General features: G+C 33.3%; 1 protein-coding gene across 1 annotated transcript in view; it reads right to left on the reverse strand.

Annotated features, from left to right (window-relative positions):
• LRP1B (LDL receptor related protein 1B) overlaps positions 1–27,710 on the reverse strand; it is a 2,000,743-nt gene that overhangs the window by 262,373 nt on the left and 1,710,660 nt on the right. The window contains exons 50-56 of the mRNA XM_059166755.1: positions 27,373–27,495; positions 25,453–25,572; positions 21,054–21,182; positions 17,181–17,303; positions 13,001–13,141; positions 11,690–11,877; positions 4,153–4,336 (exon numbers count right to left, since the gene is read on the reverse strand). Coding sequence (XP_059022738.1) covers positions 4,153–4,336; positions 11,690–11,877; positions 13,001–13,141; positions 17,181–17,303; positions 21,054–21,182; positions 25,453–25,572; positions 27,373–27,495 — 1,008 coding nt within the window. The remainder of the gene's footprint in view (positions 1–4,152; positions 4,337–11,689; positions 11,878–13,000; positions 13,142–17,180; positions 17,304–21,053; positions 21,183–25,452; positions 25,573–27,372; positions 27,496–27,710) is intronic.

Consider the following 27,710-nt stretch of genomic DNA (forward strand, 5'->3'; position numbering starts at 1 on the left):
ATCTGCCCAGAGACCTCCCTTAGATACTTTTGGAACTCTGGATTTTATAATTTTTGTTTATTAATTTTACCTTACCCTATAATCTGGCTTTTTAAGCCCTTTAATGGTCATCAATGGTCTTTATTTCCTTCTTATAGGTTGTCTAATATGTTTATGTTATAGTATCTCATTTGTTGTAGTATGTTATAGTATCTCATTTGCTCTAGAATCTAGGATAGATAATAGTAAGAATCTGACCATGCTCCAAATATATGAAGATTCTCTAAAACTTTATATCAGTTTTCTCTTAAAACTGATTTTTTTTGGAAAACAAAATGGATTTTTATTTTGTTTTTTAAGGATTTATTTATTTATTCTAGAGAGAGAGAGGGATATAAAGAATCTTTGCTGAGTGGTGGAGCCTGACAGGGGGCTCAATCTAACAACCCTGAGATCACAACCTGAGCCAAAACCAAGGGTCAGATGCTTAACTGAGTGCATCACCCAGGTGTCTCCCCCCACAAACTGGATATGTAAATAAATAATATTAAGATAGTTTGTATAGCACATTTATATGAATACCTATCTGAATAATTTAAATTCATATTGTCCACCTCCTTGATTTTTATAACCCTGGGTCAATTCAATCAAAGTTTTGTTCAAACTCCTTTTTTTAAACAGCTTTGTTTCTAAGATGAAGTCATATATTTAGTCTCTGATAAGCAAATTTAGTGTCAGGAGAAATTAGAAAAAAAAAAAAAGGCAATGAAAATGATATTCACTTTATGCAATTTAATATGGATTTTATTATGAATCATTTATTGTTATAGAGTTATTGTCCTGTTAAATTTATGTTAAAAATTATCACATTCCTCTTTTTTATCTTTTAGTTTCACAGTAAATATATAATACATAGGGCGCTATATTATATTTTAGCATACTTTACATGCCAGGGATTAGAAATTTGTGCCACACATGCTGGACACTTTCCATTAGCAAGGGCAGCACCCCCAATCATTCAGTCTTCGTGTTGATGGTAAGTTGAGACTGAACCCTACTAAAGGGAGTCGGCTGTGTAGTTGAAGGTGCCTTGCCATCTCTTGTCAGCTATATTTATAAATATGAAATTGGTCAGTTATGGTCTACCTTAATATTTAGGCAGTTATGTTCTTTACTGCTCAAATGTAATACCTGAAATTATAAAACTCTTAGAAGAAAACATTGAGAAAAGTCTCCATTAAGTTCTTGGAAATGATTGTTTTAGGTTCAACACAAAAAGCCACAAGTAATAAAAGCAAAAATAAGCAGAAATATATCAAACTAGAAATCTGTGCACAGCAAAAGAAATAACATAGATAAAAGGCAACCTATGGAATGGGAGAAAATATTTGAAAATTATATATTTGATAAGATGTTAATATTAGGGTCAATATTGAACAAATACAAAGAGCTCGTTCAAATCAATAAAAAAATAAAATTGATTTTAAAATGGGCAGAGGAGGGCCACCTAGGTGGCTCCATCTGTTAAGCATCTGACTCTTGATTTTGGCTCATGAGGTCAGGATCTCAGGGTTGTGAGATTGATCCTTGTGTTGGGCTCTGAGCTGGGCATGGAGCCTTCTTAAGATTCTCTATCTCCCTCTCTTTCCAACCCTCCCTCTCTCTGTGTGGGGAGAATAAATAAACAAACAAATAAATAAAAATAAGCAGAGGATCTGAATGGACATTTTTTCCAAAGAAGACATACAAATCGCCATCAAGTACATGAAAAGATGCTCAACATCAGTAATCATCAGGGAGATTCAAATTAAAACCATAATGAGATATCACCTTACATCTATTAGAATAGCTATCACCAAAAAAACTTGAGATAACCAGTGTTGGAAGGATGTGAGAAAAGGGAACCTTTGTCCATTATTGGTACGAATGTAAATCCACTATAGAAAAGAGTATGGAGGTTTCTAAAGAAGTTAAAAATAGAACTAACAAATGACCCAAGAATCTCGCTGCTGGTTATTTAGCCAAAGGAATTGAAAACAGGGTAACAAAGATATATCTACATTCCCATGTTAATGACAGCATTATTCACAACATTCAAGACATGGAAACAACCTAAGTATCCATCAACAGTTGAATAAAGAGGATGTGACATATACACACATATGTGTAAATATGTTTTTATGTATAGATATCTGTATTCAAATGCATCTTTAATTTATATATTTGTATTTACACATATGCATATCATATCACATGCAATGTATGAATAATATATTAGTTTATATTAAATATTTTCTATATCACAGGCATATGTAATATTACACAGACTTATACACAATGGAATATTATTTAGTCATGACAAAGAATAAAATCCTGCCATGTACAACAACTTGGATGATCCCTGAGGACATTATACCAAGTGAAATAAGTCAGAGAAAAACAAGTATTACGTGAGATCACTTATACATCGAATCTGAACAATAACAAACTCATAGAAACAGACAGTAAATGGTGTTTACCAGGGATTAGGGGTAAGGGAAATGGGGAGATGTTGGTTAAAAAGTACAAACTTCCAGTTAGAAGACAAGTAAAACCGAGAATAAAAGGCACAGCCTGGTGATTATAAATAATACTACTACATACTTAAAAGTTGCTAAGAGAGTAGAGCTTAAATGCTTTTGCCAGAAAAAAAGAAATGGTAATTAATGGTAATTAGGTGAAGTGATGGAGGTGTTCATAATACTATGGTGGCAATGATATTGCAGTATATAAGTGTATCAAATCAATGCATTATATGATTTAAAGTTACATAGCATTAAAAAAATTAAAAATACAGTTACATAGTTTTATGTCAACTCTATCTCAGTAAAGTTGGAAAGAATCTCTCCTCTCTTTAGCAACAGTTTTTGTATTAAACTTTGTCTCATCAATAGTTTTTGTATTAAAATTATTATTAGTTTCTAATTATTACTGTTAATGAGAAACAGCTACAGCATGGATACATTACATAATAAGACCAAAACTGTAATCATTAGCATTTGTCCCCTTTATACCATCCTTAGCAAAAAGCTAAAGGTAATAAAAACACTGACTGGTTTTGAGATTTTATTTCTTATCCTAAGGCACTGAATGCATGATGTACCAAGTAGGTTGGTAAAACAAAAACAAAAACAAACAAACAAACAACAACAGCAAAAAAGCAGTCTCCAAATAATACACAAATTGATTCAGTGATGAATATTTCAAGAATACTTAAGTAAATATGAAATAAAAAAAATTTTGAAAGGGCTACTTTTTGTCTTCAAAATGTGCAAAGGTTTAACCAGTTGAAAGCTGATTTTAAGAATTTCTGTCCCTGGAATTTATTTTATGTAAATAAATAAAATATCTAATGTTTTAAATGGTGTCATGTATATGATATGCATATACATAAGAAACTAGCAATGCTAATTTGATTCATTATACTCAAAGTAAGAGGGTAAGAGACATATTAGGTGTCATTTTTTGCTCATCTAAACAGTCATTATTTGTTTTATATTGCTTTGTATTATTTTAATATGTGCAATTTTCTCCCCTAATGAATTGTAATAGTTTTAAAATTATGGTCCATGTTCTACTGAATTGTCTAATTCACAAAATCAAACACACTACTTGGAACAAACAGAAGTTTAATAATGTTCACCGAATCACTGGAAGAATTCAAATAGTCCTATATAGTCCTATTTAGCTGATTTATTGCTGTTGCCGCCATCATCATTGCCATTACCATTATTGACCTCTTCTCCTTGGCATACATATATGAGTGTGTAAGGTATAGGGGAGAAGGAAAAACTATTATAATACAGTCACAATAGGCTTTTTGATAGTCCTGGCCAAATTTGCTCCTAAGAACCTGTGATGCAGCAGGAAATAGCTCTTTTTACTTCGGAGGACTCTCAAAATCTAGAAAGCACTTAGTAATTCACAAGACCATAATGCAATTTTATAACAAACACAATAGTTTGTGAACAGCACACAAAATTAGAGTGACAGATTCCTAAGTCAGGGGAAGTAGGGATGAATTTTGATTTCTCACACACAGAAAGGGGGAGTGAATTCAGTAAGAATGGCTATAAAACTCAGAATCCATATGTGTAATTGTGGTTGGATCAGTGGACAAGTTCAGTTCGATACCTGAGAGTGATTTGCAGCCATGTGGGTTATCAGGTTGTATTTCATAGCCATCTGTACAGAGGCACTTGTAGGTCCCATATGTATTGATGCACTGCTGGCTACACGGAAATCCCAAGGAGCATTCATCAATGTCTACACATGTTTTACCATCATCCTTCAGTTGGAATCCAGGCCAGCATTTGCACTGAAGAATGAAAAACATTCATAATCAATTCATATCATTGTCACTGTCTTTTCCTATTGGATATCCCTTTAGCATGATTCAAGAAAGAAAATTATGTAAGAATAGGTAATGGCACGTCTTTTTGTGTCCAGTGATTTTAATAACAATTATGTATATTAAGTAAAGCTAAAAAAGAATTCTCCCAAATACCTTCATTTGATCATCTGAGGTTGGCAAAATTAGAAAGGTTCACTGACGTCATCATACCCATGTGGCTCTAGCATGATGATGACCACAGCACCAGTCAACTTCTTTTGTTCTTTTTCTATTACATTAGATTGTCTTTTCAGAGGACTTTAACAATTGTTAAGAATTAACAGTTACATGGACCTTTGAAGATCACTAACCTTGTTGCATGTGTTATTATTTTTTTTTTTAAGATTTTATTTATTTACTTGACAGAGAGAAATCACAAGTAGATGGAGAGGCAGGTAGAGAGAGAGAGGGAAGCAGGCTCCCTGCTGAGCAGAGAGCCCGATGCGGGACTCGATCCCAGGACCCCGAGATCATGACCTGAGCCGAAGGCAGTGGCTTAACCCACTGAGCCACCCAGGCGCCCCTGCATGTGTTATTTTATCAGAGCCTTACAGAAATCTATGATGTAGGTATTATTTTTTTTAGTGAACGGATGAGAAACCTAGAGGCACAAAGATGAAGCTACCTGGATAAAGTCAGGGAGCTGAGACTGTCTGTAACATACAGCAAGGCTCAATTATATTTATCAACTGGGTCTGATTCCATAAACATGTTGATATTGTCTGGAGAAATAAAATAATAGTAACAATTTCCCCACTATAAATTAATGTTTGCATCATGAAATCTTTTCTTCAGCATCTCTATGATGTACTACATGAACCTTTGATGATGATAAACAATATTGACTAAATGGCATGTAAATTCTGAATACAATATCACACCATATATGTCTTTGCAGTCCTAAAGAAGTAGCATACTGTGATCCTGTGATCCGTCACTGTATTTCAGGTCTGTACTCATTTCCTGTCAAGTACTATATGAGGATTGTAATTACACAAAATGAACCTATAATTGGCCAAATGAGTACAATCATATTAACTTTTACAAACACTATTTAGCACTCTTTGAAGAAAGGAATGTGCAAATACTGAGTAAACGAGTTAAAAAGAAACCCTCAATTGCTAAGAGTAACTAGTATTCAAGAGTTACCAGCGCAAACATATAATAAACTCAGTCATTTATGTGAAGGTAAAGGTGATGGCAGCAGAGCTTTGTATCTATTGGGAAAATATTAGAGATATATGTGCGCATTATTAAATAGTCAGCAAATAACTGAGATTTTTGGGTACCAGAAAAAGTATTCATTACTTGGGGAAGAGGCAGCATAATCTTCACCTGAAAGGGCTCTAAGGAGAATTAAATACTTTTATTAAGTTCTTCTATCAGGAATGGGTCCCTTTTTGCTCTCAGCACTTTCGTCATTAACAATTTACACCAAAACTTAGCTAATAATCTTTTTAAAAATTTTTTTAATTTTTATTTTTTATAAACATATAATATATTTTTATCCCCAGGGGTACAGGTCTGTGAATCGCCAGGTTCACACTCTTCACAGCACTCACCAAAGCACATACCCTACCCCATGTCCATAACCCCACTCCCCTCTCTCTCTCCCCTTCCCCCTTCCCCCAGCAACCCTCAGTTTGTTTTGTGAGATTAAGAGTCACTTATGGTTTGTCTCCCTCCCAATCCCATCTTGTTTCATTGATTCTTCTCCTACCCACTTAAGCCCCCATGTTGCATTACCACTTCCTCATATCAGGGAGATCATATGATAGTTGTCTTTCTCCACTTGACTTATTTCACTAAGCATGATACACTCTAGTTCTATCCACGTTGTCGCAAATGGCAAGATTTCATTTCTTTTGATGGCTGCATAGTATTCCATTGTGTATATATACCACATCTTCTTTATCCATTCATCTGTTGATGGACATCTAGATTCTTTCCATAGTTTGGCTATTGTGGACATTGCTGCTATAAACATTCGGGTGCATGTGCCCCTTCAGATCACTACATTTGTATCTTTAGGGTAAATACCCAGTAGTGCAATTGCTGGGTCATAGGGCAGTTCTATTTTCAGCATTTTGAGGAACCTCCATGCTGTTTTCCAGAGAAGTTGCACCAGCTTGCATTCCCACCAACAGTATAGGAGAGTTCCCCTTTCTCCGCATCCTCGCCAGCATCTTTGATTTCCTGATTTGTTAATTTTAGCCATTCTGACTGGTGTGAGGTGATATCGCATTGTGGTTTTGATTTGTATTTCCCTGATGCCCAGTGATATGGAGCACTTTTTCATGTGTCTGTTGGACATCTGGATGTCTTCTTTGCAGAAATGTCTGTTCATGTCCTCTGCCCATTTCTTGATTGGGTTATTTGTTCTTTGGGTGTTGAGTTTGCTAAGTTCTTTATAGATTTTGGACACTAGCACTTTATCCGATATGTCGTTTGCAAATATCTTCTCCCATTCTGTCAGTTATCTTTTGGTTTTGTTAACTGTTTCCTTGCTGTGCAAAAGCTTTTGATCTTGATAAAATCCCAATAGTTCATTTTTGCCCTTGCTTCCCTTGCCTTTGGCAATGTTCCTAGGAAGATGTTGCTGCGGTTGAGGTCGAAGAGGTTGCTGCCTGTGTTCTCCTCAAGTCTATTTTCGTGTGTGGTATAAGGAAATGATCCAATTTCATTTTTCTGCATGTGGCTGTCCAATTTTCCCAACACCATTTTTGAAGAGGCTGTCTTTTTTCCATAGGACATTCTTTCCTGCTTTGTCAAAGATTAGTTGACCATAGAATTGAGAGTCTATTTCTGGGCTTTCTATTCTGTTCTATTGATCTATGTGTCTGTTTTTGTGCCAGTATCATGCTGTCTTGATGATGACAGCTTTGTAACAGAGCTAGCTAATAATCTTTAATAATTTTTTTGTTTTGCTTTGTTTTGTTTTAATCCCTAGGGCCCACTAGCAAGCCAGCAAATCAAAGCAAAAACCATAGCTTGATTTTCCATACTCTCCTCATCCAACTCTTACTTTCTTTGAGAACATTCATCCTGCTACCTGATTTAGGAAGTCAAGACAATTGGTGCTTTGTGATGGCAAAAGAAAGCAAGATGCTTAATGTCACCTAAGTGTACACTTAAAAATGGTTAAAATGGTAAATTTTACGTCAGGTATATTGTACCACAATTTTTAAAAGAAGTAAGTTTTTAAAAGAAAGTGAGAAAATGACAGGATACAAAAAGTTATCACTGAAAAGCAGTGGAAAATAAGTCATGCGGTCATGAGGTTGGGAAACCAGAGAGCCATCGTCTGACATAGGACAGTGTTGAATTCAGGGGACACTTTAAGGACAAGTGAAAGGAATTTTAATAGACTGTACTGAATTCTTCTCAAAGAGTATTATAAAAGGAAATAAACAGTGTCCTGGTTTTAATGGGATTTCTGGAAATCACTTTGAATGGCTAATGTGAGGCTTATAGAACTATTATATCAAAGAGACAGCTTAGATAAAAAACATATTTATGGAAAATCAATTTCTTAAAGTAAAATTGGTAGAAGTTACCAAATGTAATATATATTTCTATAAACAAATAAAATTAGAATGCTTAAGGTTATCAGTAGCTTTTAAAATAATTGTTTATTGAAATGGAAGATTTTTAAAAAGATAACCAACAAAAACATTTTTTTACTCCAAAATAACCCAAAGGCCTCAGTGGGAAATCCTACTAGTCTAACTTTCATAAACTGAATGGGAGAAACTAATATTTATTTGCATTTTCAAAGATAAAAAAGGAGAGATTCACCTACATTTAGTAGAAATTTTAAAAATTTTCACCTTTATTTATAAAGAAAAGTAATCTTTATGAAACTGAGATTTATATAAATTCAATACAGCTTAATATTTCTCATCATTAAGAACAGCTTCAAATTGTCCTGATTTGTATTAAGTTTTATAGAAGGTCCTACAGAGAAATACAGGTACTCAAACTTTTCCTATTGCATTCAAGTTTTTGGCAGGTTTTTAAGGGATATTTGGCAAATATTATTTCATTCCTAATATATATATATATTAAAACTTATTTCTCTCCCAGAGGTACATTTATTTTTACATGGTAAATTATACTTTACATCAAAATAACATCCTTGCTTTTAGTCAATGTTATTCCTCCCTTTTGAATAGTTAGATACATTATATTTATTTTGTAACAAATGTGCAAATTGTTCACAGTCCATAAGATCTATGTCTTGCTTTTGTAAGCAATTTTCATTTTATTGCAGATTTTGGAGGAGGATTTCTTGTCATGTTCTACAGATACCATGAAAAATAGGTTATTGGATGGTTTTCCCCATTCAATGGAAGAGAGAAACTCACAAACTAACTCTCCCCCCAAAAAGTATTTCTTACCAACAAATTATCATGAATATAGATGTGTGTGTGTGTGTGTGTGTGTGTGTGTGTAAAATATCAGCACAATATGTAAAATATTTGGATTAAAATTTTATTTACATCTCTCACTTACGATTCTAGTCTTAGCTACTTGAATTTTTATATTGCTCTTGTTTCCCCAATAGATGCTTTATTTTATTCATTAGTTTTGACATGTGTACATATTCAAGAACACTATTCATATCAATTCTGTCAGGTATACATATAGACTCTCTGAATGATTAAATATGTTTTCTATTTTAACAAGAATTCTCACTTCATTCTATGACTCCTTTCTGAGAAGTTAAGGTAAAAACACTTATTTAAAAAAATTATCAATAAATAAGTATTTCTGTGTAACATGTCCTATAAAGTAATTAAAACAGATTTAACATGGCATTCTGGATGATACCTATTTCTACGTAGCATAGTCGTTTTCTAAACATGGCACTTCTTAGCATGAGGTACTTCTTATATTCAGGCATTCTATCACATTTTATTTTTTCATTTAAATTTTTAAAGATTTATTTATTTATTTTAGAGAGAAAGAGAGAGAGAGAAAGAGAGAGAATTGGGGGAGTAACAGAGGGAGAGGGAGAGAGAGAATCCTTGAGCAGACTCCTTGCTGAGCACAGAGCCCGATGTGGTGCTCCATTCCAGTACCCTGAGATCAAGACCCAAGCTAAAATCAGGAGTTGGACGCATAACCAACTGAACTACCCAGGCACCTCACATGAAGCCATTTAAAAAGTATTACACTTCATTCTGCATGTTATGTCAAAAGGTGACCACCTTATATTCTATAATTTTTAGATTTCACCATTGTTGTTACAACAGACTTAAATACATTCAGGATAAGCAAAAAGAGCTCTACTTTGAAATTAATGTCTTTAGGTAGATAAGCAGATATAGATTCTATGATATATACATTCTATATTTTATATTATATTATATTATATTATATTATATTATATTATATACACAGGTCTAAAGAACTATTTCTAAACTGGGAATTGAAATTAAACTAATTATCTCTAATAATTCTATGACACACTCCCTAATTTTTCAGGAAACACATCTATCTTGATTGTGCCTAAGTCATTGGTAATACTTTTTCTGCTTCATTGGGTTTCAAAATATTTACTGCCAAAATTAATTACTTGATACATATTCATCTCATTAAGAGATATTTTGGCTCATTTGTCTTGTTTCACTTTATCTACAATACAACACTTGTGAGTACATATGTGTTTTAAGTATGTAAATTTAACCAAATCTCTTAATACAGTATTTGGACATTTTTTTTTTTTAACAAATATAGTTTTCTTAATGATTCACTTTTTATCTCCATTTTTGCACAGGGAAAAATGATCATGGTAGTTCTCTGGTTAAATTTATATACAATAATATCCTATCAATGTTGTTAAGCTAATCATAATACCAGAAATTCAGAGATTCCAAATGGCAAAGTGGCTGTTTGGCTAAATTTACCACTAGATAGGACTGGCTTGCCATAGAATGTCAAAGTTGGCAGGGAAAAAGGTACAATACCTCTGCAACACAGAAATATTTTATCTAGCATGCTTTAAAGAAAGGCATTTAGTAATTGAACACTACATCAAAAACTAATGGTGTACTATATGTTGGCTAACTGAACATTTAAAAACAAAAAAGACATTTACCTACAATTTAACCCTTTTAGTAATGAGAAATGAGGCAGCTCATTTCAATGCAAAGAGAGTACTTTAGAACACTTTTCCTCATATTGAGCAGAATCTGCTTCCCAACTCATAATTCCAACCTTGGAAGTAACTCAGACTAGGTCCGTTCCTTAATCCTGTATTTCATATACTTGAATTCAGTTAATAAGCTGTCTTTGCTCCAGGCAAAACTTCTTCCAATGGCATGTGTTCCAGACTCCTTATGCTTCTGGATGCATAAATTTGTATACACTACAATTTGTCAAGGTTCCTCTTACAATGTCATGTCCATTAATGCACATAGTATTCCAGGTGTTAACTGCCCAGTGCAGAACACAGTAGAATAAAATCTAATCTCAATAATGGTCTTAACTGGCATTAGACTGCTTCTGTGTTTTGTAGGAGCACATCCTATTGCTAATTCACATAGAGCTATTGCTCAGTTAAAAACACTGACTTTCAAATGAATTGCTCTTCCTGAGATTTTCCCACACTTACATAAGCAGTGTTAACCTAATGCACAGCTTTCATTTTAATATTATGCTCATTGGCATCCTCCATTCCAACATGAATGAAACAGGAATGCTTTCAAAAGCTATTCCTGTCAATCAGTTTTGTCAGTGAATCACACTCTTCAGGAAAATAGTGCTAACAAAAAGCAATTAGGATATTAGACATGATTTATTTTTACCTGCACTCAGTCCTAATAATTGATTAATTCTATTTTTTCTTCCTGTTTATATGAATAATATCGTATTATCCAGTGTTGTGGTAAATAAATGATTAGCCCATTTCACTTCAAAGATTAGAGGAAGAATGAGGAAAGGAATGGGAACTTAAGAGTTGCATACGTATTTGTGTGCTATTAACATGGCAACATCTCCCTAAACACTGGTTTTCCTTTGCTTTTTTTTTTCTCTTTTATATTTTGCATATATTGAAAAACACGTTGACATTTTTGTCTTTCTGAGTACATTTTTACAGTTTTTACATCACATTATTATTATGAATTGCTTGTATAGATACTTTTCATTTAAGTAGTTTTACTTAAAGACATCATGATGCATTCTAAATATTATAGCCATATCTGATTGAATGGCATTCATTATCACAAATCCAATGTATCATGTTATTTACTATTTTTAATGAGTACCTACCTTGTAACTGACAGGAAGGTCCTGACAATCTTGAGAACATCCACTGACTTTCTTACTCAAACATTCATTTATATGGCAGTTTCTCTCATCTGAGCCATCGCCACAGTCATCCTTATTGTCACAAAGACCTCCACTGGGAATGCACCTGCCATTTTTGCACATAAAAAATGAACTGTTGCATGACTGTTCTGGAAAAAAAAATAAAACAAATGGAACATAAAGGGCATGCCATTGCTTTATACTACAATTGCTGAAAACATTCACAAATATGATAACTTATCTGTCAAAAATTATAGTGAATATATACATACATATAAAATCCTCTGTAGTGTAGTCTTTTTTACACAAAATATAAAAAAAAATCAAGGGCAAACTGTACTTTCATGTTCAACAGTTACTGAAAATCTTCCTTTGCCATTAAAATTAGCAATCAAAATAAGCACCTATAGTAAAATTAAGTATTTCTGTCTTCATCTATATTGTGAAGAATTAATTCAAAAGTATAATGATACTTTGACATCTCCCTCAAGCCATAGGTCTCTTAGAAATTATATGTCACTAAAAATTAAGAATCTAGAATAGGTAGATATTCCTAAATTCTTTTTCTTCTTGAAAATATAACATTGACATTTTTAAGTTGGGGCATAAAAAGGACATTTGTGGTGAATAATAGTTGTTCCAAATATAGCTATGGAAAAGGAGTTTAGGTTTTGCAGCAACTCATAACCTGATGACTTGAACATTACTCATTATCATACATGATAAAAGAAAGCCTATTAGCATGTAAAGTACATGAGAAAATGGTAATTGGGTTTATTTTAAATATATGACTATGTATTCAGTCTCTGGAATAGTCAAATGATAAATAGACCAAATTTAGGTATGTATATATTTCTGTTCAAATGATATGCAATATACTTCATTTTGCCCAAGTATCACTGATACAGACTTTCTCTCAGTAAATCTCAACTTATTTTGTTTGATTTTTCAAATAGGTCCATACAAAGAAATTATTTTCACATAAAATTAAGTATTAAGAAAAAATGACATTTTGAAGGGGTCAAGATGATCGATTCCTTAGACTCATCGCCCCAAATCTTCATATTTTAGCACAGATTTAAATTTCTAAAACTTGCTGCAAAACAGAGTTGATTACTAGGATCTTTCATGGTGTCACTTGTAACATCACATGCTTAATTATTTGCATTTCTTTTCATTAAATATCATACTAGACTGAAGTGAAAATCAGAGTCACAGTTTTGTCATTGAAAACCAATTTGGAAATAAGTATAATATTATATATTTTTGTACCTGCACTTTTGCACTTTGGATTTAAAGGTGCTTCATCAGAATGATCAGGGCAATCAAAGTCTCCATCACACTGCCATTGAGTATTTAAGAGACATCGTCCATCAGCACAACTAAATTCTTCTGCATTGCACTGTCGGTATCCTAGAGACAAAGAAATAAACATTCTAATTCATATAACAAATATTAAATCTGCATTCCCTAACATTCACTATACCTAATTAACAATGGGAGTTACCCATGTCTCCTACGGGAAATGTTTCTTATTCCTTTTGGGGACAGTGGTCATACTTGCAAGAAATATTTGTGGTTGAGAAGTAGGATTAAGGCCTAGGAAATAAATTAAAAAACAAGGCAATCTTATTGCTTCTGGGAGAGGAAACAAAATGCAATACTCAAGGATACTATCTCTGTTCCCCTATTATCTATATCCTAAAGAATTCCCTTTGAATAGAAAACAAGAATAAAGCAGTGCTCAGTCACTTAAGCAGCTCCCTTCGGCTTGGGTCATGATCTCAGGGTACTGGGATCAAGTCCCACATCAGGCTCCCTCTCCCTCTGCTTGCCTCTCTGCCTACTTGTGCTCTCTATCTCTCTGTCAAATAAATAAATAAATAAATAAATAAATAAATTAAAAAAAAAAAAGAAAACAAGAATAAAGCTATTAATTTTTTTCAAGACTAAGCTTGGTTAGGTATAGTAACAGAACATATGGATGAAGTGATTCCAAGTTATAATGATAATTCTCAGAAGCTGTAATGCCATGTTTATGTTTGGAAGCAGCATTGAAAGCGTAAAGACATTGTTAAAATGAAAAAAAAAGCCAATATAAAGCAATAAGCACAGAACTATTATAATTATCCTACGTATTGGTATTTAGAGGCATTAAAAAGCTTTATTCAAATCACAGTACCAACCCGTCAATTTTTAATGATCATATCTATGCCTGTTTGTAAGTAAAACTCATTTGATTTTGACTATGATGAGTTTTAGATTGAATTTTTGCTAAGTTTGTTAACAATAAAACTGTCATTTCTATTAGAAACTTTCGGGTAAATCTGGTAAATATTCTACTTTTGAAGAGAGGGAATAAGATCTGCATGTTAATTAACAAATAAACAATATTCCAATAAAAAATAATTCAACAATGATTATATAACTGAGATTTTTATCATACTGAATGGCAAAACTACAAAGTTCTAAAATACCTTCAGTTTCGCCAGTCTTTCTTCCTCTCTGCCCTTCACTAGTTCATTCTCAGTCAACAGGTATATTACATTCAAGTTTCTCCCAGCCTAGTAACAATTAAAATCCATCTGGGGTGCCTGGGTAGCCCAGTCAGCTAAGCTGCCTATTCCTGATTTTGGCTCAACTCATGGATTCAGGATTCTGGTATCAAACACCTCTCGGCCCCCTCGCCCACCCACGTAGGGCTTCATACTCAGCAGGGAGAGTCTACTTAAGGATTATCTCTCACTCCTCCCTTCCCCTGCTCATGTGCCTCCTCTCTCTCTCTCTCTGTCTCTTGCTCACTCTCTCTCTAATAAATAAAAATCTTTAAAAAGAAAACAAAAACCATCCACATAACTCTTAACTACACATGATTCTTCTTCTATGCCACCCTACCCAGCATTCCCTTATTTATCTCCAGTTCATCCTCAAATCATTCACATCCATTTCTACAACTTCTACCTTCTGAAATTCCTCTCAGAGCTAACAAATACCAAATGACAAGCATCACATTCAAAGGAGCCTCAGACTCCTATTTCACTTTCCTGTAGCATTGGATGTTGTTGAGCCCACTAGCTTGTAAATAACTGCCTGGTTTAATTTTTACAACCCACTCCCGTGGCATCTGTCTTATTTGGCTTCTGTTGTTCCCTTGTATCCTTCCTTCTGTATGAAGAAGGCATCTCCTGTTCGATCCTAGAATATTGTGGGTGAAGCCCCAACTTCAATCTTTAGTCCATTCTTCTCCTCTTTTCCTTTCTACAGTGTTAGGTGTTCTCCTTTTTTGTCATTTTTGAATATCACCTTTATGCCTATGGTCACCAAATTAATCTTATTTGTCCTGATCATACTTCTGGTCTCTAGAACTAAATTTTCAAACATTCACTGTAGAGCTTCATGTTGATTGTCTGATTAACACTCATTCAAAACATCCCAAATTAATTCTTTTTAAAATTTCTCTTCTCCGACACCAGCAAAACGTGGCCCTTAACCTCCCATGTTCCAAATCTCATTAATGATGGTAACACCATCCACCAAGTGATCCAACCTGGAAATTTTCCTTTATCCTCCACATCTGACTGCAAATGGATTCTGACCCATCCTTGTTCTTTCCATTCCAACATTTCTGCCCTGGCTTCCCATCACCTCATTAATCATCATAACTATTGCAATAATCTTTTATCTAGCTTCTTTTCACCTAATGGCTCCCCTCTCCCATGGCAATATTTCATCCATTCTGCTGAAAAAGATGGGTCTGAAACATATCTTGATGGTGGCATTCTCAGTTTCAAAATGTGTTGGCAACTGAGAGCTAAAAGAATAAACTACAAATTCTTTACACTGTATTTCAGACTTTTCAGAATCCAGTTTCAACTTTCTAACTTCAATTTACCTCACAAAAGACAAATTGCTATTCTTCACCCATGTGAATTTGTAGGCATTTGTCAACATACATAGAACTTTCTATGTGTCCAGAACAATTCTAAGCATTTCACAAATATTAATTCATTTAATTCTCTTAACAGCTCTAAGAGTTAAAATGTTACTATATATATTTTTTACAGATGAGGAATTTAGGGACAGAAAGGTGAAATAACTTCAAAGGTCACACAGATAGTAAGCGGTGGAGCCAGGATCTAAACCCAGGCCATCTGCCTCCAGGGTCTGTGCTTTTAACCATTGTGTTATTTTATTTACCATCTAAATATGACTTTCTTTAACATTCCCTACTTCTGTTCTTTAGTGCTTCAAAAACTATTCTCTCAGCTCTGATCCCATCTATTGTGATTCTTAGTCCCATCTGACAATGTGTGCTATTATTCTATTTGATTTTCCTGTTTGTCTGCAAATTCTTCTAGTGGGATCTCTATCTCATTCATCTCCAAATCAACTGAATAAGTGTCTAGCAGAGGGAAGATATTCAATCAGACATAACTCTACTTCAGATTTACATCTTGAGTTATGATGTACCTTGTAAAATATCACACTGAATCCATGACTTTATGGTGAGATGAGCATAAAAACTGGTATCCACTGATTTCAAAGAGATTACTACCAAAGACCAAGGCTGTAGACACAACACAAGGAGGACAACAGAGGGCACTAAATCGACTGCCTTTTATGATTATATATGGATTTTATGGCTTTTCATTTTATATTTACTCATGTATGCATTTAAGGATTTTGAGGTTTTTTAACAAAAAATACTAGGTTCATGTAAGACTTCAATTTCAACTAGGAATATTTAATGATTTCACTACAAAAGTTACATATGTATTTGCATATACATTACATCAGTGATGGTCAGATAAATATAAATGCAATGAGAAGATACATTTCATCATAATAAAACTTAATTTTAACAAATAAGTGTACATGTAAACCGTTTAGGTAAAAGAAAAATGTTAAGTATGCAGTTTCTCTGATAATTGTGAATTCTCTTACTTTTTTCCTCACTCAAATATTTGATTTGGCTAAAAGAGTGAACTAGCTAGCCATATATTGTCTTTAAAGTTTAAAGTAGTTTCAACTAAAGACATTTCTCTAATCATTTCCCCATGTGGTTCTTAATAAGAACACACCACTGTAGGCATGCTCTCCAAATCAATGTGTACTATGCTAGAATGTAAAGAGGTTATTGTGGTACTTCTATGAATAACTACGTTAACATGCCCTTAATGACATTATGAGTTGTATTCATCATTTATTTCTATTTTTTTTTTAAGATTTTATTTATTTATTTATTTATTTAGTTAGTTAGTTAGTTGAGAGTGTGAGAGAGAGAGAGAACAGAAGGAGAGTAAGAGTGAAAAGCAGACTCTCCCTGAGCAGAGAGCCTGATATTTAACTAGGGCTAAGCCACCCAGGCGTCCCTATTTCTATATTTCTTGAGTTATCTTAAAATACCACTCAGCCTGAGAATCTCTTCCATGAAAATTCCCTATATACTTACCACACTGCAGTGACTCATCAGAGCCATCTCCACAGTCATCATCATGGTCACAGACAAATTGCTTGGGGATGCACACTTTATTATGACACATGAAAGCATTTTCATCACATGTATTATTGGGGGCTAAGAAAGATATCACAAAGAATAAAGTTAGATGAGTACCTATTTTATCTTCCCCCACCTGAAAAGTTTAGGGGATGTATGCTGTTATTCTCAATAATTCATAGTTATTTAGAGAAAGAAAAGTTTGCCCAATATTCCATTCAAAATATATATGACCATGTATATAAATTCATAATATATGTTAACATAAATATATTTATATATGAAATATATGAATGTAATTCAAAGTTTCAGTAGTAATACATTCAACAATTCCACAGTGACCCTGAAATTTCAGGCCACTTAGCAATTTGTCAGTTTGCTGAAGGATGAATTCAAAGGATCATACATGATTTAAAAAAATCACTCAACTGTAATAATGTGGCTGGGTTTTTTCCTCTCTTCATGTCTGTAGTAATATCAGTAAGGTGATTTAAAAAAAAACAAAAAACAAAAAAAAACCCCACCTTGCTTCTTTGTGAAAACTGAAACTGAAAAGACTACCAAGTGCTAATAATGGTCATGATGGAAGTGAAAAGAAAACTTCTAAAAAGCAAAGAAAGTTATTACTTCTAAAATGAAAATAAAGCTTTTGGGTTAAATTAAGATCTATGGTGTGATAAGCCCAAGCTTTAAGTATCACATAAAATTCGAAATACCTATGCACAAAATGGAATATCCATTCTTTTGAAATCCTGATCCATGACAGTAGTGCTGTAGCAAGGATCCTAGCCAAGTTGGAAAGTGTTTGACCAAAAAGTACAATTGCTTTCAGCAAAAGTTCAGAAGCTGGTAACTTATGCAGAGTGAATAAACTTTAATATGCTTAGAATCAATAATGGTTTGAGGAGATCATTTAAATATTTTCAATAACCTTGTCTTATATTTAAAGGATAAATGCTCTGTTAGGCTCAAGATTTGGGATATTTCAAATGTAAAAATAATCTGCTATATAATAGATGATAACTAAACTTACTATGGTAATCATTGCATAATATTACATATAAAATCATTATGTTGTACACCTAAAACTAATTCAATGTTATACATCAATTACATCTCATTTTTAAGTAAAATAAAAAATAATCTGATATATGCCATTATAGTCCACCAGAAAGAGGAAGATTTTGTAAAAAGTCACTCTGCTATTTATGATTTGTATCCTGAGGAAAATATTTACCTTCTTGTTGCATGTTTCTTTATCCATTTAATGGGATAATAAAATCTATCAGAGAAATTTCTTGGAAGAACGGGATAAGAAATATGAAGCAGATCAGCTCATTTCAGGTACTCAATAAATTCCTAGGCGCTGTTTAAATTCCTATCTATGTAACAATTATTTTTGGCAGATCCTAAAAACATTTCACTGGGATACTGGGGGAATTCAATAATGTAAATAAAAGCACCTACCAAAATAACTGGCATATAATGGGCACTTGAAAAAATTTATATGCCTTCAATCTCCTCCTTTCATGTCTTACTATGGACTTCCCTTTACCTAGAACACCTTTCTCTTTCTTCTCTTTGTTCAATATGACTCAGATATTACTACTTTTTCTTGAAATCCTTCCATGACACTTCTACTATTTTTTACACATTATTTTTTTGTGATGACCCAGTATCTTTTCTATACTTTGTTCTGACAGGATAATGAGGATAATGATTTTTTTACAAGTTTCTCAGCTAAGGAAGATGCGGTCCATAGACACTATGGAGTATTATGCCCCCATCAGAAAGGATGAATACCCAACTTTTGTATCAACATGGATAGGACTGGAGGAGATTATGCTGAGTGAAATAAATCAAGCAGAGAGAGTCAATTATCATGTTTCACCTATTTGTGGAGCATAAGGAATAACATGGAGGACATAGGGAAATGGAGAAGAGAAGGGAGTTGGGGGAAATTGGAGGGGGAGATGAACCATAACAAACTGTGGACTCTGAGAAGCAATCTGAGGGTTTTGGAGAACAGAAGGGTGGGAGGTTGGGGGAGCTGGTGTTGGGTATTATGGAGGGCATGGATTACATGGAGCACTGGGTGTGGTGCATAAACAATGATTCTGGAACACTGAAAATAAATTTTAAAAAGAAATTTAAAACAAAAACAAGCCACTCTAGAACACAGTTTGGCAGTTGCTTAAATATACGTTTACTATGTGACTCGGCCATATTACCACTACTTAATCTAAAGGATAAAAGCTTATGATCCCTAAAAAAAACAAAAACAAAAAAAAAACAAAAAACAAAAAACAAACAAAAAACCAAGTCTATCAGCTCCCTAGCCCCAGACTTCCCCGTTTTCCAAAAAGGAAATCTGCTTTAAAGTTAGCAATGACAAGAATGGAGACATGAGTAAGCAAAACAGAAATGATTCTTTGGATTTAATCAAGTTTAATTTATTTTCAACAAAATTATTTTCAAAAATGATGTGGAAGACATGTAGGAAGAGCTTTAAAAATTGCCCATTATTATCAAAGTAAAATGCAGTTACTACTAATTCCTCTAACTTTGAACTGTATGACAGCTTACATAACTCAAAGTGAATTATGCCAGTTATAACAGATGAATTATTTTTTAAAACATAAGCAACAGAGGCTTATTTGGCATTAACGCTTTCAGGTCACTGGAGTACAATTTGTTGTACTTTAGCATAATTTACTTAATAGCACCCATGTGGTCCCATAGTGCTAATATGCATCCCAGAGTGTTAACTTGCTACAATAGCAACAGTATACTGGGACCATCTGGATCCCTGAATTGATGCATAATCCTTTATTATGTAGCCCTCAGTAGCCCCATTGACCTTTACAGACACATATATCAGTTTCAAGATCAAAGTGAATTATTCTACTCTAGCATAAGTTCTGTGCACATAGGCCTGCCTCAAAGTTTTCTTTTTTCTCCTCCATGTTAACTATGCCACAAGGCCCATATACATACCCACATACACATACACCTCCATTATGGCTTCAAATACTTGTTTTAAAGACCTGAAGAGAGGTCATTGGAGATATGACTGGCAGAATTCACTTTAATGAGAAGAATTCATAACACTGTTTCTGATAAATTGCTCCCCTCAACAGATACCCTAAGTGGCCTTGGGACCTCCATTCAAATATTCAGCTCCTTCATTTTCTTGATCATGCAATGGAAATTTATCTAAATTTTTACTGTTGAGCAATTCGGTGAAAACTTCCTGAGGTGACCAAGAGTCAGAAACTTAATAAATCGTCTGACCTCCAAAGGTGTCCACCGGATATCCAAGCTTCATTCAGCTATATCCATACTATTTTTACCTGACCTAAGGGTTAATACCCTCTCCATAGAACTAATAGGTGTTTACTGACCTTCTGATCAGTGGTTATTTGGGATCACATCAGCCATTTATAGAGTGTCTGCAATAGGCAATCTAAAAGCCTTTGTGGGGGTAGTGGTGGGGGTCTAAAAAGAAACTAACAAATCTACCACAGTCACACACATACATCGGGCAGCTACATAATCTCAGAATTGAAATGATGAATCTGAATTTGTCAGAAGGGTTTTAAAATGGGTGGTCTCACTCTGCATGTTTGCAAAACTGAACAGCAGTTGGTTAGAGGGATCGCTGAACTACCATGATGACAACATCCCACCTGATTAAGTCTGGGTACTATTTTATGAGTCCAGGGATTGGGAAAGTGAGAGAAAATGTGATATGGTGAATACTGTGAAAGGAAGAGTCTGAGGAAACTGTGTCAGCTTTCCTTCACACAGAGCCCTACAGTGTCCTACCGCAGCCAGCTGTGGAGAGCTCATCACTTCCATTTGGACAGTCCCTTTCACCATCACAAAGCCAGTGTCGAGGCACACAGGCATGGGATCCCTGGCAGCTGAACATGTCGACCGCACAGGTGGTAGCACCTGAAAGCCAAGGAGAGAATGCTATTAAGATCACTGCATGTCTTCTGGGAAAGATCTAACATGTCTATTTACCTTAGAAAGAAAGTAAACAGAAGAATGTTGCTGACAAGGAAGAGACTTTTGCTATTTGAAATCATCACATAGTATCCTTCTCCTATAGATGTTTACACAGTTCCTCTCACAAATCATGCCTTCCTAAGTGCAAGTATTTTATTTCTTAAGGCTACATTGCAGAAAATAATAAAGATCTTTTCTCCCTACAAAATGTAGCAAGGCATACAAATGCCATAGAATTGTGAATAAACTATGATAAAATTTCTAAAAGAAAGACTGAACCCATAAGGATAATAATAATAATAATAATAAAAGTGTTTTTATTGCTTAATATATGCTAAGCACCTAATATATTAACTCATTTAATTCTTGCAAGAATTCCAACCAGTAGAACTATTATTGGTCTCATTTCACTGAAAGGAAACTGAGGCTCAGAGAAGTGGAAAAGCTTTCAGAATGTCACAAGTTGTGCTGAATGACACATGTTCAGCTGGGAGTTCAAAACCCTTCTGATTGCTGAGCACCTTCTCTCGACCGCTAATGTAATTACTGTTACTCCCTATCTTGTGTTGTTGAAAAGAATTAATGTATGCATGTTCCTTTTGTTTTTACACACTTAATAAATAAAATCTACTTTTTCTCTGCTCTGTCAAATCAATGTCCCTTTAGATGCATGATTTTTTTCAAATGTACACAGAAAAAAAATGCTTGCTGACTTTGATTATATGCTCAAAGGATCATAGGTGATTTCTTTGTTTTTCCTTATATGGGTATAGAGCAATCATATGAAATAGAACACAATTATTTCTCATGATGTTTTCCTAGCATCTAGTACAGTTATACATATTGAATTCTTTATTTACTTTTATAAAATATTTGTTGAGTGAATCAGTTAGATTCCCTCAAATCATGTTCTAACTTTTCTTTAACTCCATTTTCCCATGAGCAAAAGCTATCCATAGAATAGATGCTAATTTTTAGAGTTATTTTTTTTAAATGCTAATATCTACAGAAAGAAAATATAACTGAATAGAATGAGAGATATTAGGTTTCAAACATTTAAAACAGTGACCAAAATGCTTTAATTATAGAACGATTATCACCTTTCTTTTCAGCTATAGAGTTGTTATGAGCAGATCATGCTTTTCAATGTAATGCTTTCAAATGGGGGGAGCAAGGTGCTAAAATAAAACCCCCTGAGGATTTTTTCCATCATAAACATGACTGTCCTTGACAAATACTTTTAGCTTGGAGGACAAGATGGCAAGTGAATGTAGAAAAGTCCTCCAGGTAATTCAGATTTGCTCATTTGATTGAGGATCAGTGCTAATAAAATGGGGTTTAATATGATACCTATTACTGGAAGAAATCATAAAAAAAATCTATTAAATAAGTGTTACTTTCATTTAAAAATGAATTTACCTGCTATTATGTCTTTAATATCTTCTATAATAAAATCATCTTCCTACAGAATTTACTTTTATACTATTCCTCATTATGATCTATCTTTTTAAGCTTGCCACAAGAATATAAAGTGTCACTTTCACTATTATATTCTCAATTAGTGCTTTAATTTCCATAATATTTTTGTTACTTAGCTTAATATTTTTAAAAAGTGCATTCTCTGTAGTAAGGAAGTTTTGATACATGTAGACCTCCTTGTCTAGTTTTTTTTTTTTTTTTTAATCATCCCCATTTAATCTCAGGGTAGGCATAATAGATATAATATCAATTTGGCTGTTGAGAAATTTAATTCTGTATGACCTTGGAGAAGACTTAAGTGTCTGAGTTTCACTATTTGTAAAATGAGGGGTATGACTAGATAATTACTAAGATACCTCAAGCTATAAAATGGCATAAAGCTCTTTGCAGCTAATTTTCTGGCTCCCTTGATAGTATTCAACAGTTTCTGTATTAAGAGCATGCCAAAACATCACAGTCAATCAGAAAGAAAATGGGCCAAAGAAAAAACTCATGGCTTCATTCCATGGTTACCCCTGCCATCTGGAAACATTAACTTCCTCAGCGATATGAATCCCAAGAAAGGAAGAAAAGAAGCTGAAATATTTCTACCAGATCCATCTTGTGCACCTACTCAGATATGACATTTGATTGGTAACAGTTACTATCCCATTAGAAAGGATTTAATAAATCTGAATTTGGGTCTTAGCTCTGTCACCACTGATTCACTGAGTGACCTCAGGCAATTTATTAACTTCTATGAGTTTCTCTTATTTCGTCTGTCAAATGATGAGGGTGCACTAGATTATAATTTCCAAAATGGGACCCTCAGATCCCAAGTCAGAACCACTATTGTGCTTATTAAGAAAGGTTGTACTTACAGTCCATATTAGAATATTTGTTGGTTAAGCTTAGAAATCTTCATTTTTAGCAAACTTCTGAAAAGTATCTTTTGTGTACTAAAGATGATAAACACTGAGATAAATTATTTATAAAGTTCCTTCCCAATCCTAGTATATTAGGTTCAGTTCATTGAATGATATTTGGTGTAAAGCAGCCTTTTTTTATGTGTCACCAGCTTGGTAGTTAGCATATAAAATGCAGCCTGTAATTAAATTAAATGGACTGGCTGTTTTTGACAACAGGTAAACATGTCCATTACCATTTTAATTCTTTTAAAAAATTATCAGGACACTGATAGATATAGATGCAGCAATAACTCTGAAAAATAAAGGAGAGAGCGGGAGAAATGGAACAAAAGAGAATAGAAATAAATTCATTTATATTGTATACAATGGTCATGTTAGATGATCACAATAGTTACATAAGGGAGATCTTTTAATACCATCCCAATAGGTAAGGCAAATATAAATGTGGGAGAATTCAACTCTGGTTTCAGAGTCTTTATATCTTCTACTATATTGTGTCCACTCAGAAAGGAAAGGGATATCAATTGAGCCATTTAGTGTCAGGTTAAACAGAAGGTCAAAACACTAGATGATTTTAAAGACTGGCAACATGCTCAACCTACTACATGTAAGTAGGTAATTCTTTTGTTAAAATTAAAGAAAGAATATTAAATCTTTCTCTTCAGAAAGAAACAAAGTAGTTAAAAGTTACTGGCCAGACATCTAGTTGATTACTGAGTTCTTTTTCTTTTCAGAGTTTTTTGATAGTGATCTTTCTATATTTATTTGTTGTATAAATAAATTGTTTCAGCTGTGTAAATAATAAGTAGATTTGGGTGGCTTAAATACAAGAAAATAAATTACCTGCTTTCAGAAGACAGCTCTAATTTTATACTATTTACAGAGAACTTCAGTTTACCTTGAGTAGTATAAAATTCTACCTACCTGTCTCTGTGGTACTGACCTAAAACAGGCCACCACTACCAACATTTTAAAAGTGGTGTCAAGTACACTTAACTCTATACATGCACCTTATTTAGAGAGAAAATAGAATAATAACAGTTATGAAACGGTGCTGATATAATGAGTAAAGGTTTTATGCCTATAAATACAAATACACATGTAGAAATAGATCAGAAAGATAGACCAAGAAGAATATAAATACATTACTAAAATGCCTGGCTATTTGTAATAAACTTATAAAGGTTATCAATTCCTTCTTTTATCCCCTAAAAATTAACCTAATAACTCCATTTAATCTATTTGTTAAATGTTTGTGATTATTTAAAAGCAATTACATTGGCTTTGTAGTTGATATATAGTAGGACACTTAACCTCTAAACCTATAAAGCTGTTTTTTGAAGTACATTTTAAAATTATATACAATAGCCCCTTTTTACTTCCCATTTAAAATAATTTAATAATAATAATCACTATAATACATTTATACAAACACAAATAGCATTTTGTTTGTGGCAATGTAAATCAGTATATTTTGGAGGGTAATTTAGGAATGCATGTCAAAGACCAAGAAAAAATGTTTGATTATTTGATGCAAGTAATCCCAGTCATTGAGATCTAGTCCAAAGAAGTACATGAAGACTAAAAAAATGAAATTTAAAAATATATTCATTGAGTGAATATTCAGGAAATTATCTTAAAAACTGAAAGGCTGTGTATATAAAAATAGAATAATAGGTTTCCATTAAAATATGAAACCAGCTACACAGAAATGTATATATAAATTTAATGTTAAATTTAACAGTTTTATGAATGTTCTAAAATGATAATAGGTATGTATATCATATGCCTAAAAATTGAATGCGAACATCGAAGAACCAACTCACCACAAATACTATCACTTTCATCTAATCCATCCCCACAATCATCCTCTCCATCACAGATCCAATGTTTAGATATGCATTTTTGTGCAGAACAAGCAAATTGGTTCCAAGAACAAGAAGAATCTAGAAGACAAAAGTGTTTGCTTTAGGAGCAAAAGAAAAAAAAAATCATTTGAGACCATCTTAGGATAGGTCTGACAGTGAGAAAGTCCTTCCTTAGACTTTGCTAAAATAAATTATTCTATAAGAAAACAACCCGAATTCCTCTTCTCTATGACAGCTCTATAAAATTTTGACAACAGCCTGTGTATTCCCTCGCAGGGTCCAGGTTATGTAACATTTTTCTTCCCACAGAATTCTCACAGGACTTGACTTTGAGTTACTCATTATACTAGCCACTCTCCCCTTAGTGTTTTCAAGGGTGTCGTTTAAAAACAAAACAAACAAACAAACAAAAAAATACAATATCTGGTGCACAGATGAAAAACAAATGTTCCAAGTGTGGTCTGGTCATCTTTTCTAAATCTTAATTTACTTTTGAACAACTAGAGAAAAAAATGCATCCTAGGTAAGATTATAATATGATATATTCACTAGCATATCTATTTGTTTTTAGCGATGAGGTGATTAAAGGGATTTTAGCTTGATGACAAGCCACCAGCTTCACAACCATACAGACTAAACACTTAAGAAGTTTTTACTTCTCTTGGGGACACCACATAAGTCTGATGAACAACATCTAAATTCATTGGCACGGTGGTTTGTATTTTATTACCACATTATACACTTATCATAGTGTATTCTCTTTAATTCCAAAGTCAAGTTTGTGATTGTTCTCCTCCACCTCCTGCCTGTCCCTCCACTCAGTATATCTATCACCAGGCAACATCCAAAATAAAATCCTTCCAAATTCAAGTGTTCCAAAATGTAAATTATAAAAAAATAAACACTTCACTTTCAATCATAAAAACTATGTTAAAATCTTACATCTTTATTTAAAATATTCACCTAGATGACCTGTGATAAAGAGAGAAATGTGGAAAAACTGAAAACTGGAAAAAATGAAACTAACAAAAATACAAACATATAATGGCTTCCTGTCCAGAAACTAAGAATGTGCATAAACTATTTGTAAAATTCACTGTTAATCCTGTTCACAATCTGGCTCTAATGTAAAGATATATAGCATCTTAATCAAATAAAATGCACCTTCATATTTCATGATGACATTTACTTTTAGAGGAGTTTGACATTTCATAGAAGATCCATTTTTAATCTTTTTTCTACTTTGTCTATTCACCATAGTGTATGTTATTTGTGTTAAATGAAAATAGTGAATATAGGCTTTGTTTTCCTGTAGGAAATTTCTTTGGCCTAGAAATCATAAAATCCATAAATTCTATAAAATAAATTATTAAAAATGCTGTCTTGACTTGCCAAGTAAGATGAAATGTACATATACAGAAATTAGGAGGTAGTGGTAGAAGATGAAAGTTTGAGGAAATACAAGTTTAAGTGCTATTTAAAGCTATACATGTAATTAATAGAAACATTTAGAATAATAATAGTCAATAACAGGTAGGGAGAATATAATGAGTAGTGTAGCTAAATCCTTATTTTTCATTGCAGAAAGTAAACATATTAGGATTTCATTAATCAGAAAGAAAATGAAGGTATATCATTTAGACTGACAAAGATAACCAGTAACAAAAGCAGAAAAGGTTTAGAGAAAAGGCAGAGACAGGAGAGTGTTACTCTCGATTACAAGTTCTTCTGTTCTATTTTAATTTGTACCATTTTGTGCTACTTAATAAAAATGAAAATTGTTAAAATCAATTAGCAATATTTTGTATAAAATCCCTATGTAAGAGAACATCAGCATATAAATAATAATATGGTACACAGAACAAAATGCAGTCTCACCACAATGGAATTCATCAAGTCCATCCTCACAATCTTTCTGACCATCACATATCCAGGTATTCAAAATGCATCTTCCACTAGGACAACCAAAATAATTTTCTTCACATTTGTGTTTGTTTTGAACTGTGATAAAATACAGAATGTAATGTCAAGTAATTTAAATTAATCTTAGACTTCCACACTACAGTGTAGACAATAAAACAGTAATTCTCCGTGAACTGAAAGAAATAAAGAATGAGAAAACTTAAATAAAAAGGAGAGCTGACATTCTCTTCAAGAATGTCAAAGTCATGAAAACCAAGGAAAAGCTAAAAACAAAAACAAAAAAAACCCACCAA

Source organism: Mustela lutreola, chromosome 3, assembly GCF_030435805.1.
Source record: "Mustela lutreola isolate mMusLut2 chromosome 3, mMusLut2.pri, whole genome shotgun sequence".
NCBI lineage: Eukaryota > Metazoa > Chordata > Mammalia > Carnivora > Mustelidae > Mustela > Mustela lutreola.